Source organism: Hippopotamus amphibius, chromosome 9, assembly GCF_030028045.1.
Source record: "Hippopotamus amphibius kiboko isolate mHipAmp2 chromosome 9, mHipAmp2.hap2, whole genome shotgun sequence".
NCBI lineage: Eukaryota > Metazoa > Chordata > Mammalia > Artiodactyla > Hippopotamidae > Hippopotamus > Hippopotamus amphibius.
This window is the reverse complement of record NC_080194.1, coordinates 13,065,423-13,078,627: the sequence shown is the minus strand read 5'-3', so window position 1 is coordinate 13,078,627 and position 13,205 is coordinate 13,065,423. Positions and strand designations below refer to the sequence as shown.

The following is a 13,205-nucleotide window of genomic DNA, read 5'->3' as shown; positions in this document are numbered from 1 at the left end:
CCATTTTGGCATATCTGTAGAAAATCCTAGTATTGGTCTTCTTACCCACTTACCTCATAATGTGCCAATCCACTTCAAAGAAACATTTCAAAATGATTATTGGGTAGCAGTTATGGTACCATTATAGTTTATATTTTAAAATAAAACTTATGGTACCATTATAGTTTGTATTTTAAAATAAAATTTATGTTGTCCTTCACTTTAAATTTTTCACTTGGGGGCTACACTGTTTTAGTTCATCATGTGTTTCATATATGTTAGATACTATAAATATAATATGTAGGTGCAGCTATGTAGATGCCACATCCCTAATATTGTGCCATTTTTAAGTACAGAAGACTTAGACAAGGTTTTACTTAACAATTTTGAGTATAGATTGTACATACTAAACAAGCATTTAACATCATTTGACGATCTGAAAAGATAGTTATTCATCCCCTCTGGATGAAAACTGCTATTTTAGAATCAATGCATTCCAGCAAAGTCCTCCTCTGTTGTACTGGAACAGTCTTTAAGCTTTTTGTGTCATGCTTTCCAGGTATCAAGCAAATCTAATCAAAGATAAAAATTTTAGCTAACCCAACAACCATACAGAAAATTGGGATCTTAACCCACTTTGATTTAAAAAAACAAGAGGTCATAGGAGAATTCTTCTCATCTTAAAGCACTGATTATGAGGAGAATTTAAGGGCAGCCTGATTTTGGGGGGTTTTAAGAATTTGCTCTGTGATTTCATCCTTATCAAAGTGAATTCTGCTTTTTTCTCTGATGAGATTCTCTATTGCTGCAATGTATCTACACAAGCTGGGTGTGCTTTTATTCCATTTCTTGGAGAATTTGCTGATCAAGACATGCTTTTTGGAAAGGGTAAGAAGGTCAGTTTTTAAAAATAACTCATAGATCTTTGTTAAACCTAATTCACATGTAGCTTTTTTTTTTTTTTTTTAAACTTTTTTTGGTCGTGCCCTGTGGCATGTGGGATTTCAGTTCCCTGGCCAGGGATTGAACCCTCACCCCTTGCATTGGAGTCTTAACCACTGCACTGCCAGGGAAGACCCTTACATGTAGCTCTTTTTGGTGGAGCTCAGAGGGCAGAGCACCCTGGCAGTAGGATAAGAGCCTCTATGAAGAAAATAAACACAATAAAATTAACCTTCTCCTTAGAATTATCACTTACAGTATATTTGTGCAGTAAAAAGTGTAAGGTTATTTTTCAATAGGAAAGGAAAACAATTTTTTTTAATGGCTAATCACCCAGGTCAGTTTTATCTAAAAACTGATTATCTTAAAATAATCTGCCTGTGCATATTGAAAGCAAGTGCTACAATAGACTGGAATTATGGAAGTAGTGAATTTATTCTAGTAACCAAGCTTTCTGATCTTAGGAGATATGCCTAAAATCTTATTAGTCAAAGTTCTTAGATGGTGTAATACTACTTTACTCTCTTAAAGTTTAGTATGTGCACAAGACTTAATATGTGCAAGGTGCTCTTGTAGTGTATGACAAGGACATATTAACATTAACAGGATTAACATGGGTAGCAATCTAATTTTCCTAGGGGGTAAGCAAAATGGAACATATTTGTCCTGGAGTTCCCAGTGGCTCTCCACTAGAAATACTGGTAGATTAAACCACAATGATCAAAGCTTAGTTGTGTCATCATATTAGACAGAAAAGTTTATTTTTTGCTTTTCTTTTGGAGGTTGAAGTGAGTGGGCCATTCTGAATTTTATTGAATCATGCAAACCATCATGGCCATTTAAGTTGAAGTTGTGATAGAGCCTATCATAGTTTTAAAGAAGAGAGCACCAAGCATAGCTGAAAGTTTATATGAAAAGATGAGCATTTACCTGCTAGAGGACAAGCATGTTGAGCCAGATTCACCTTTCTGTGTCTTATCAGTGGCAGGACTTTTTAAAAAGGAAAATAAAGCTGTGATAACAAACTTTAAAGGAGTGGGAAGTTTCAAAAACAAATGATTCAACTTTATGCATTTTAAAATGGTAGAAAGTGTAGCTTTATAACAATTTTTGGAATTATGTACCACAAAGTAGATAGAAAGTATCTCAGTTTCCCAATAAATTGCTTTCTAACATTATGAAAATTTTATGCAGGGGATTTTTTCATAATCCTAATAAAAATTTTAGCAATTCATCCATTTAAAAGGGTTTTATAAGTTAACTCAGAGAAAAGCTTTTTCTTGTATTTGAGAACTGTTCTTTTCTATTTTACAGGTATTCCTGCAACACATGGTAAACCCACTAGTTATTCAATAAGGGTAGATAATACAGTACCCCTTGTAACTCAGGCCCCAGCCATGCAGCCACTACAGATCCGACCAGGAGTTCTTTCTCAGGTTGGTAATAATTCATTATTTTTACATATGTGCTGTCCTCCTTGTACTCAAGTAGAGGCACTAATCCATTTGTAATATATCAGCTTGTACTGTTGGAAACAATGAAAATGGCTTAGGTGGGAATTCGATCCTTGTAGATTATTGACTTTAACTTTTATAATTATTAGATGATTGTTACTTTGAGTGACTTGTATCTTACTAGTTTTTCTTTTGTTTTTGGTTTTGTTTTTTGCTGCAACAGACATGGTCTGGTAGAACACAGCAGATGCTGGTACCTGCCTGGCAACAGGTAACACCCATGGCTCCTGCTACTACTACATTAGCTTCTGAGGGTGTGGCTGGTTCACAGAGGCTCGGAGACTGGGGGTAAGTTAAAAACGAGAGTACTTCTTTGTGACTAGTTTGCAAAATAGATGTGGTAAAGTAGGTATTAAATTTTTCTAAATTTTCTGCCTAGGAAAATGATTTCACACAGCAATCATTATAGTTCAGTGATGCCACAACCTCTTCTAACCAATCAGATCACTTTATCGGCCCCTCAGCCAATTAGTGTGGGCATTGCACATGTTGTTTGGCCTCAGCCTGCCACCACCAAGAAAAATAAACTATGCCAGAACAGGTTGGTATTGATATTTTAACTTTCTTCTGCATTTTGAGAATTAATCATTAAAATAAATTTTGCATGTACACCAAAGGGTCACTCTGTTGTATTCAAAATGACCTCTTTAATAGCTTTGCTACAAACACTAAGCCAGCTCCCTTCTTAATTTCTCAGAGGTATTTTGGTAAAACTAATGGAATGGGAGCCAGGAAGAGAGGAAATAAATGCTTTCAGTTGGTAAGATTGCCTTTATTGCCCTTTTGATTTATTATCTACGTATAATTTTAGACAATTCTAGATAGATACCACATTTACAAAAAAAAGAAGACCATTTGAATATATGTAAATGCAATCTACACTCATATTTCTAGCGATATTTTATATATCACAAACTTATGATCTGTTATGTTAGTGTGTTATGTACATAATCTTGAGCAAGTGAAGGTTCGCATTGTTAATTATAACAATATATCTTAGAAAAATGTTCTGTGTATATTTTCATTATAGAAATGACACATTATTCCTTTGATTGCAGGAGTAATTCATTGCAGAATACCAATATCCCACAATCAGCATTTATTTCTCCAAAGATAGTCAGTGGGAAAGATGTTGAGGAAGTAAGTTGCGTAGAAACACAGGACAATCATAACTCAGAAGGACAGGCAAGAAATTGTTGTGAAACGTCCATCAGGCAGGACTCTGATTCATCAGTTGCAGATAAACAGCGTCAAACCATCATCATTGCTGACTCCCCAAGTCCTGCGGTGAGTGTGATCACCATTAGCAGTGACACTGATGAGGAAGAGACGTCGCAGAGACATTCACTCAGAGAGTAAGTGCCAAAAGCAGTTTCCTGGGATTTTGCTGCATCCATAAATAATGATGATGGCGCCCTCTGCTGTGGTGGGAAAAAACCTTTGTGATTTATTACTTGTCTGTTTATGTCCTTCGGAGTAAACTTCCTGAATAGTATTAAGCATGATTATTATTGCATTTTTCCTGTGTTTACAAGCTTTAGTTTTTTGTCCATGTAGGAAACTCTTAACTGTTTCATATCCTTAATTAAATAATGTAAATTTTTGCTACTTGGGGAGTATGTTCACATTTTTGACCCGTTTATCCTTTCCCTCTTTACTAGATGTAAAGGTAATCTGGATTGTGAAGCTTGCCAGAGTACTTTGAATATTGATCGGATGTGCTCATTAAGTAGTCCTGATAGTACTCTGAGCACCAGCTCTTCAGGGCAGTCCAGCCCATCCCCTTGCAAGAGACCGAACAGGTGAAGGAATTTCAATAGTGGTATATTATAAATATTAAAGTCTACTGAAAAGCCTATGACTTTTTTTTTAATTTTAATTTTTAAGCTCTTTATTGGAATATAATTGCTTTACACCGTTGTGCCAGTTTTTGAGGTATACCAAGGTGAATCCGCTATATTTGTACATATATCCCCATATCCCCTCCCTCCCGAGACTCCTTCCCACCCTGCCTATCCCAGCCCTTATAAGTCATCACCCATCATCGAGCTGATCTCCCTGTGTTATGCAGCAACTTCCCACTAGCTATCTATTTTACATCTGGTAGTGTATATATGTCAAAGCTACTGTCTCACTTCCTCTCAGCTTCCCCTTCGTGTGCTGCCACGCCCCAGCCCCGTGTCCTCCAGTCCATTCTCTACATCTGCATCTTTATTCTTGCCCTGTCACTGGGTTCATCTGTACCATTTTTTTAGATTCCATATATATGAGTTAGCATATGGTATTTGTTTTTTCTGGCTTACTTCGCTCTGTTTGACTGTCTCTAGGTCTGTCCACCTCATTACATATAGTTAAATTTCATTCCTTTTTATGGCTGAGTAATATTCCATTGTATATATGTGGCACGTCTTCTTTATCCATTCATCTGTTGATGGGCATTTAGGTTGCTTCCATGTCCTGGCCATTGTAAATAGTGCTGTAATGAACATCACGGTACATGTTTCTTTTTGGATTATGGTTTTCTCTGGGTATATGTCCAGTAGTGGGATTACTGGGTCATATGGTAGTTCCATTTTTAGTTTCTTAAGGAACCCCCAGACTGTTTTCCATAGTGGCTATAACCAACTTACAATTCCACCAGCAGTGCAGGAGGGTCCCCTTTTCTCTGCACCCTCTCCAGCATTTATTGTTTCTAGATTTTTTGATGATGGCCATTCTGACTGGTGGGAGGTGATACCTCATTGTGGCTTTGACTTGCATTTCTCTGATGATTAGTGATGTTGAGCATCTTTTCATTTGCTTGTTAGCCATCTGCATGTCTTCTTTGGAGAAATGTCTATTTAGGTCTTCTGTCCATTTGTGGATTGGGTTATTTGCTTTTTTGGTATTAAGCTTGCATGAGCTGCTTGTATATTTTGGAAATTTAATCCTTTGTCAGTTGCTTCATTTACAAATATTTCCTTCCATTCTGAGGGCTGTCTTGTCTTGTTTATGGTTTCTTTCGCTGTGCAAAAGCTTTTAAGTTTCATTAGGTCCCATTTGTTTGTTCTTGATTTTATTTTCATTATTCTAGGAGGTGGATCAAAAAGGATCTTGCTTTGATGTATGTCATAGAGTGTTCTGCCTATGTTTTCCTCTAGGAGTTTTATAGTGTCTGGCCTTACATGTAGGTCTTTAATCCATTTTGAGTTTATTTTTGTGTGTGATATTAGGAAGTGTTCTAATTTCATTCTTTTCCATGTAGCTATCCAGTTTTCCCAGCACCACTTATTGAAGAGGCTGTCTTTTTTCCATTGTATATTCTTGCCTCCTTTGTCAAAGATAAGGTGCCCATATATGTGTGGGTTTATCTCTGGGCTCTCTATTGTGTTCCATTGGTCTTCCTTTCTATTTTTGTGCCAGTACCATACTGTCTTGATCACTGTAGCCTTGTAGTATAGTTTGAAGTCAGGAAGCCTGATTCCACCAACTCCATTTTTCCTTCTCAAGATTACTTTGGCTATTCGGGGTCTTTTGCATTTACATACAAATTGTAAAATTCTTTGTTCTTTGGAGAATTGTCAGAGGGGTGGTTTGTGGACCCAAATTATCGCTAAAGGCACACATATAACGTTAGAATTTAATCTGAAATATCCAAGTTGCATGTTTATACTTTTGTACATTTCATTTCCATTATCCAGAACAGTATTTATTTTTGTAGTATCTTGATGAAATCTTCTGTAATTTATAAAATGGGCTTTTATGAACTGCTACTAAGGATCAAGTGGGGAAGGAAAGGAGGGAAAATTAAGTGCCAAGAGGGTGTTCCTAAACAGACAGAATTAGGGTTGGCAGTCTGAAAAGGGAGTTAATGTGAGAGTCTAGGAAATCCATGAAAAATATCTTTTGGTTGAGGAAGAAGTTATAATTAGGTATGAAATAATTGCACAAGATTCTTGTCAGTTTGCTGGAGTCTCGAAATTATTTAACTTTAGATTTAATGTTGAAAAACATTGTTCATAAAAGTACTTTCTTGTTGTAGTATGTCAGATGAAGAACAGGAAAGTGGTTGTGATACTGTGGATGGCTCTCCAACATCAGACTCTTCGGGACATGACAGTCCCTTTACAGAGAGCAGTTTTGTGGAGGATACTCATCAAAACACAGAACTGGTAACCTCTGCTGACACAGAAACCAAACCAGCTGTTTGTACTGTTGTGGTGCCACGGATGGGACTAGAAAATGGATTAAATGCCGATGAGCATATGGCAAACCCAGGTAAACTGAATCCTCTCCATTTCCCGGATTGTCCCTTAAAGGTCTTAATTTAGGAACATCAGAGCCAAAAGTCATCTCTGAATTTCCAGCTTGACCCTGCCAAATCTTTTGTACAAAAGAAATATCTTCTAATATCATTCAGTCCTTGGAAACCATGAGGTCTTTTCTTTTTATTTAATTTTAAGGTTCTCAAATCAGTATTGTGTAAAATATCTAAAGACCTTTCTAATTTTTATATGAGAAGGAAAAAGCAGCTACTCTATAATATTTTGTTGTTGCCAGATTCTATATGCCAGCCATTAATAAAAGGAAGATCTGCTCCTGGAAGATTAAACCAGCCTTCCGCAGTAGGTAATCGTCAGCAAAAATTGACATCAGCATTCCAGCAGCAGCATTTGAATTTCAGTCAGGTATGTTTGTGAATTTATGAGTCTTTGGAATTCAAATTCAGTTTTTTAATTTGGGGGAAAATGATTCCCAACCATATAAAATCAATAAATTTTCCCCTTTTCATTATCCCAAGTGACTTAAGAAGTAACTGGCTTAATAATATCATAATTATCAGATTATCCATGGAACTTGAATTCTTCAGAAAGATTAGGTTCTTAGGTTCTATTAACTGATTTTTTTAGGGAGTTGTTTTAGACGCTTTAAATCAAAATGCACACCAATGGATTGATGGCTACATTTCTTGTGTGTTAGTTGTGGTGATGCTGAGAGTTGTCTTATTGAGTACTTTCCATCTGGCAAGCACTGTGCTTGGCAGTTGTGTTTCACGTGGGGGAAAGAAAAGATCATAGGTATTGGAGTCAGACCTGCATTCACATCCTGGTTTTACCAAATGCTATGTATAGTACCTTGGCCAGATCTCTTCAACACACCTGGACCACAGTTAATGGGAGTAGTAGCTATATAAGTATAATTAGAATTAAATAACATCGCATATGTAAAGTGTTAGTCTTACATATACTAGACGCTCCACAAATGGTAGCTATCCATAGTGGTAGTAGCAGATGTTAATATTATAATAATAAATGCAGTAATACATGTTGAAGTGTTAATACTAATATATATAAAATCAATCAATATTTTTTCTTCTCTATTTTTACTTAGTAGAAGCTCAGATCTGAGAGATCCCCTATGGGATGTCATCACAGAACATCTTGATATTTTCCCCTTTTTTCTCTTTGACTTACAAACTATGTAGTTAATCTTTTTGTTTGGTTGTTTTGTTTTTTCGGTAGGTTCAGCACTTTGGATCTGGGCATCAAGAGTGGAATGGAAACTTCGGACATCGAAGACAGCAAGCTTATATCCCTACTAGTGTTACCAGTAATCCATTCGCTCTTTCTCATGGAAGTCCTAATCACACAGCTGTGCACGCCCATCTGGCTGGAAGTACACATCTCGGAGGACAGCCTGCTCTGCTTCCATACCCATCATCAGCTACCCTCAGTAGTGCTGCACCAGTGGCCCACCTCTTAGCCTCTCCATGTACCTCAAGACCTATGTTACAGCATCCAACTTATAATATCTCCCATCCCAGTGGCATAGTTCACCAAGTCCCGGTGGGCATAAATCCCCGTCTGTTACCATCCCCAACCATTCATCAGACTCAGTACAAACCAATCTTCCCACCACATTCTTACATTGCAGCATCGCCTGCGTATACTGGATTTCCATTGAGTCCAACCAAACTCAGCCAGTATCCATATATGTGAAAACTCAAGAGTATATTGAGGAAGCTCAATGATACAAACATTTGATTAAAAATAAAACATGGTATTTAATAAATATTAGCCATGGCACAAGAAAATTATTTTTGAATCATGTAGACTTGGGTGCAATTTAAACAACTTTGAGCTTTAAAAAAATAACTCACTTTTAATGTGTTTTGCACATTTGGTATAACTTGTCTTTGGTCATGTTATCTTCTTATGTAGTAACTCTAGACAGGTGACTTATGGGAGCAGAAGTCCAGTTTTGCTCCCGCTATTTTTATAAAATTGCCTTCTAACTAGTGCAAGACACGTCCATATTTGGGAAGCCATTCTGTGTACAGACTTAGAGCAACAGATGCACATATGTCAGAATTACAGCATACGAGTGAATTGTATTCTCTGTGTCTTAGTGTATAAATGTTGGGTCACTTACCTAAGAAATTGAGCTATTGTTCTTTACATTTGCATGTGTCTTTGCATGGGCAAAATGTTGCCTAGACTTTGCTCTTAAATGTTGTTCTAATAATCTCAGCTGCATTGTAAACCGTTCCCACACATAGTGCCTTAAATATTTGAGGTTGTTAATGTTATTACTATATATAAATGTTGAGGACTGCAGCACTTAAAATTCAGACTTACTCTTTATTTTCCTTTGATAGAGTAGTGTTCATTTTTGGTTTTGTGTGGTATGATTTCAGGTTGTAGCTGTTTTTTCCTTACTAAGAGGGCAGCATGTTTGCTATAGCTGAATTCTGCTGTCTGATTTTTCAGAATGATCTAGCTTCAAGAAAAGCAAGCAGGTAGTAGTGCTTAAGAAAAATTGATTCAGTATCTAATGGATAGTTGATATCTGTCACAACACAGCATTTTATATACTGTTAAGTGAAACTGCAATACAATCTAAGTTTATTTTGGGAGTGTTTGCTGTATAATTGGATTTAATGAAATGTTTAGAGATGCAGTAGGCATGACTTTGAGTAGATAATGAAAGGAAATGCAGAATGCTCATTGATTCATGATGTGGTTTCATCCTAGCTTGGGCAAACCATGCAGTATTTAATAAATAGTAGCAGAATATTTACTATTGAAGCTTGAAAAGATGTGAGTTCTTTGTGTGCAATTTTTCATTTATGCATGTGAGAGGGTTTTTTGTTTTTGTTTTTGTTTTTTTTTAAGTATTTTTACATTGTAGTACTTGTTTTGCTTGTTGGTGGTGTTTGCTTATTTAATACATTCCGTCAGGGACAGAAATTACATGCTTTTTTTCCCCTAGGAAGTGTGTCTTGGGTTCCCCCCCCCCCTTTTTTTTTTTGATGGTGGTGGTTATGTTTAAATGAAGTTGCTTTTACAGCACCAAAGACTTAATCATCCATTTCCTATATAAAGGGTAGCTACTTTTTGCATAGACCTCAAGTATATTGTAGTGTAGAGGTGGAATTTAAAGGAAGGTATTAAACAGGCTGTGTTTTAGCTTTTGGGCAAGTAAGAAATTGTATCATTTATCTTGAATGTATCATAGATAAGCTGCTATATAACGATTGCCACTTCAGATAGCTGTGAAATTAGGTGATTAACTAGTTGTTATTTAGCCTTCTAATTTCTGTATAAGTCTAATTACATGAAATAGAAGTTGGGGTTTTGATTTTTTACTTTGCTTTTCTGTTTGGAGTGTCTTTGTAACTACTGTATTGTAAATGATGGAAAATAATTGCGTATGTTATTTTGGGGTGTGTTATTTGCATCAGTATTTTATCTCTATTAATGTTTGTGCTCATCACTGCATATAAAAACTTGGATGTATCAATGTAATTTAATTTTTTATTTTCATCCTGGCATTGTAGACACTTGAGAAAGCTGTATCTTGCAGGCTTGACTTAACTTTTTTTCCTTAAAAATCTGGAATATGATCTTATAGCATTTACTGGAATAAACAGTACAAAGCATTTGAGTGTAAAACTCCAGCTGTTTTGGATTTACAGCATTTCTTTGATAAATGAATTGCATACCACTAATACAGACCTAGTGCAGCATTGACAATAAGCTAATAATGGATAAACTTTTCTTTACTCCATTAATACAAGCAGTGTTTTATTTAATAATCATCAATGAAATAAATGTGCCTGAAATTAATTTTAAAAATTACAGTATTAGATCATAAAATCAAAACCAGCAGTACGTTTTTAGTCACACTGAAAATGGAGTTAATTTTCCCCACAAGTTTCAGTGTTTTTAGTAATCAATTCTATGCATTTTATATAAATAGAAATATATATATATATTACACATAAAAAGGAGTAGCCTAAGATTAATTTAAAAGATTATTTACAGATGGCAAATTTATGAAGTCACTATTTAAGTAAACTTGCTGCCCTCCACAGCCTTCTAATTTTATTTATCTGGTCCAGCAGTTTACTGGTATTTGCTCACTTATTGGAGAAAAATCAGTGCTGGCAGCGGATGTTTCAGAAACACCAAGTGCAAAGGATTGATTGATGTTTGTACCAGGTATAAAACTGGTGCAATTTTCTTTTTGTTCAGGGCCATGTTTACTACCCTGAAATGTTGTATTTTCTGTATTTCAGTTCCAAGACTGAGATGTCTTTGTTAAATTGACAGTGAATGATAAACTTCAGTGTTTTCATAATATAATAGTTGTGTTTGATAAAGGCATACCTAAGTACACTGCTCTTAACTGATTCTAATCATGGGCTTTTTGTGTGTTTAAAAAGAAAAAAAAATCTAAGATCCCGCTAAAGTCGGGATTTAGCATATTGACAAAAGAATCTGGATTTATACCCTCTTTAAAACCATTTTTACCAGTTTTCTTTGGTTTTAATGCTTTCTTAAATAAAACACTGCATGACTTCCAAGTTGCATATTTGCATACTACTTTAATTTACAAATTATTTTTAGATCAAATATCCTGATATTTCTTTTTCTTCAGGGTGTTTAAATATGTTACTTTAGTAGCAAAACCTTTTCATTTTAAAAATCTTTACTACTAATTTTAAAGTTGGCTTGTGTTAAGTAAAAGTTAAATCATACACTGCAAGGTGTAGGGAGATTTGTTTTAAAGAACCCAATGATATAGATTTGATTACTAAGTTTGAAATGTTAACTGTTTAACTTGTGGCTTTCTTTCTTTGGTTTTTTGTTTTTGCTTTTACTTCTATGCTACACTAGTTTGCCATGTAGCAATTGCACTGTGCAATATTACAATAAGGACTGGGAAAATTTTTATGGATGTAATGTCTATTACGGTTTGCGATAGTATTTCTCTCTAGTTCTCAGTGATTTAAATGTGACCAAGCCTTCTGTACTTTGTCACAAAAAGCGGGTTTTCCAGGTGACTATTTTGGTGAGTGTCAAAATAAGAATTTATGGTGTATTACTGTCGATTCACTTTGAATTAAAATATATATATTGCAGCAAACAGCTTGTTGACTTTTTTTCCACCCCAGTACTACTTAGAGGGTAGGGAAGGAAAAGGTTAGGAACATTGAGTTACTTACATCATCTCATTTAATTCTCAAAACCACCTGTGAGATAGCTATAATATTATCTTCATTAGGTAAATGAAGAAATAGGTTCAGAATATCTAGGTAAGTTGCCCAAACTCCCAGCACTAATGAGTGGTGAATCTGAGATGTGAACCAGGCTGTCTAACCATAACCAATCTACGTTCTAGCAGTTCTTTTAAAACTGAAGTCTGAAGTAGTGTGCCAGAGTACTATAACCACAGGATAACCAGGGCAGGCCCGTTTCCCTTAAATATTGTTTTCTTGAATATTTTTTGAGGTAAATATTTCTGTTCAATATGCGTGGGTGAAGAATAGGGAATTCACAAGTATTTTTAAGATAGAAAACAGACTTCAAAAGGATATGGTTGTAGTAGGCCAATTTAGGTTATATCTTCAAACACCACCTTATACTTCAGGGATTTAACTTTAGAGAAGCATTAGTGGGAAGGTTTCTTGGGGAGTCCCCCACCAGAACACACTGGTGAGAATACATATCCTCAGTCTCTCTCAGTAAACTTTTACTTTGGCGTATATGCACCTTGGTGTCTGGCTTCTTTTCGTTCAACATTTTGTTTCTAAGGTACATCCATGTTGTATGTAGTTGTTGATCATTCATCCCCGTTACTGCAGAGTGTTCATCTGTGTGCGTATATAATCCTTTATCTGTTTTGTTGATAGATATTTGAGTTGTTCTTACTTTTTTGGCTGTTAGGAATCGTGCTGCTACAAACATTTTTGTTCCTATCTTTTGGTGAACACATATGCATCTCTTTTGAGTATGTATATAGGTATGGAATTCCTGGGTCATAGGATATAGAGATTTTTCACATTATTAGATACTGCAAACAGTATTAAAGTGGTTAAATTAATTTACACTCAGCAGCTGTGTTTGAGAGTTCTCGTTACTTAACATCGTCACACATTGTCTTTTTTGTTTCTTTCGATTTAGTCATTCTTACGCGTGTGAGTTGTTAAAAATTATGTGAACATTTTAGCCCAGAGCACTGATCCTACGTATAGGTGACATCTAGATTTCATAATTTACTTTCATAATTTACCTTCATAATTTACTTGAAGGTAAATTGGCTTCTTGAGAGTACTATTTAAGTGGGTCTAGGAATATAAAATATTTTTTCCTAAAGAGATTTTAAAAAGTCTTTGACCAACACCTGTAAAGCATTCAGCCAGTACCTAGCACAGTGCCCTGTCACATAGCAGGTATGTCATGAATCATTTAGTAATATTTATGAAGCATCTACCATGTTCTAAGC

The 13,205-nt window shown here is 35.5% G+C and overlaps 1 protein-coding gene across 3 annotated transcripts in view; it reads left to right on the top strand.

Moving 5' to 3' along the window:
- Positions 1-11,838, top strand: part of HIPK3 (homeodomain interacting protein kinase 3) — a 98,118-nt gene extending 86,280 nt beyond the window's left edge. For 2 of the 3 annotated variants that reach the window (XM_057748176.1, XM_057748177.1), the window contains exons 9-17: positions 2,236-2,357; positions 2,599-2,723; positions 2,815-2,976; positions 3,133-3,195; positions 3,494-3,790; positions 4,097-4,237; positions 6,457-6,692; positions 6,975-7,102; positions 7,937-11,838. In XM_057748176.1, coding sequence (XP_057604159.1) covers positions 2,236-2,357; positions 2,599-2,723; positions 2,815-2,976; positions 3,133-3,195; positions 3,494-3,790; positions 4,097-4,237; positions 6,457-6,692; positions 6,975-7,102; positions 7,937-8,413 — 1,751 coding nt within the window. In that variant the 3' untranslated portion in view covers positions 8,414-11,838. The remainder of the gene's footprint in view (positions 1-2,235; positions 2,358-2,598; positions 2,724-2,814; positions 2,977-3,132; positions 3,196-3,493; positions 3,791-4,096; positions 4,238-6,456; positions 6,693-6,974; positions 7,103-7,936) is intronic. The other variant, XM_057748179.1, reaches the window with a different exon arrangement.
- The last annotated feature ends 1,367 nt before the right edge of the window (positions 11,839-13,205 follow it).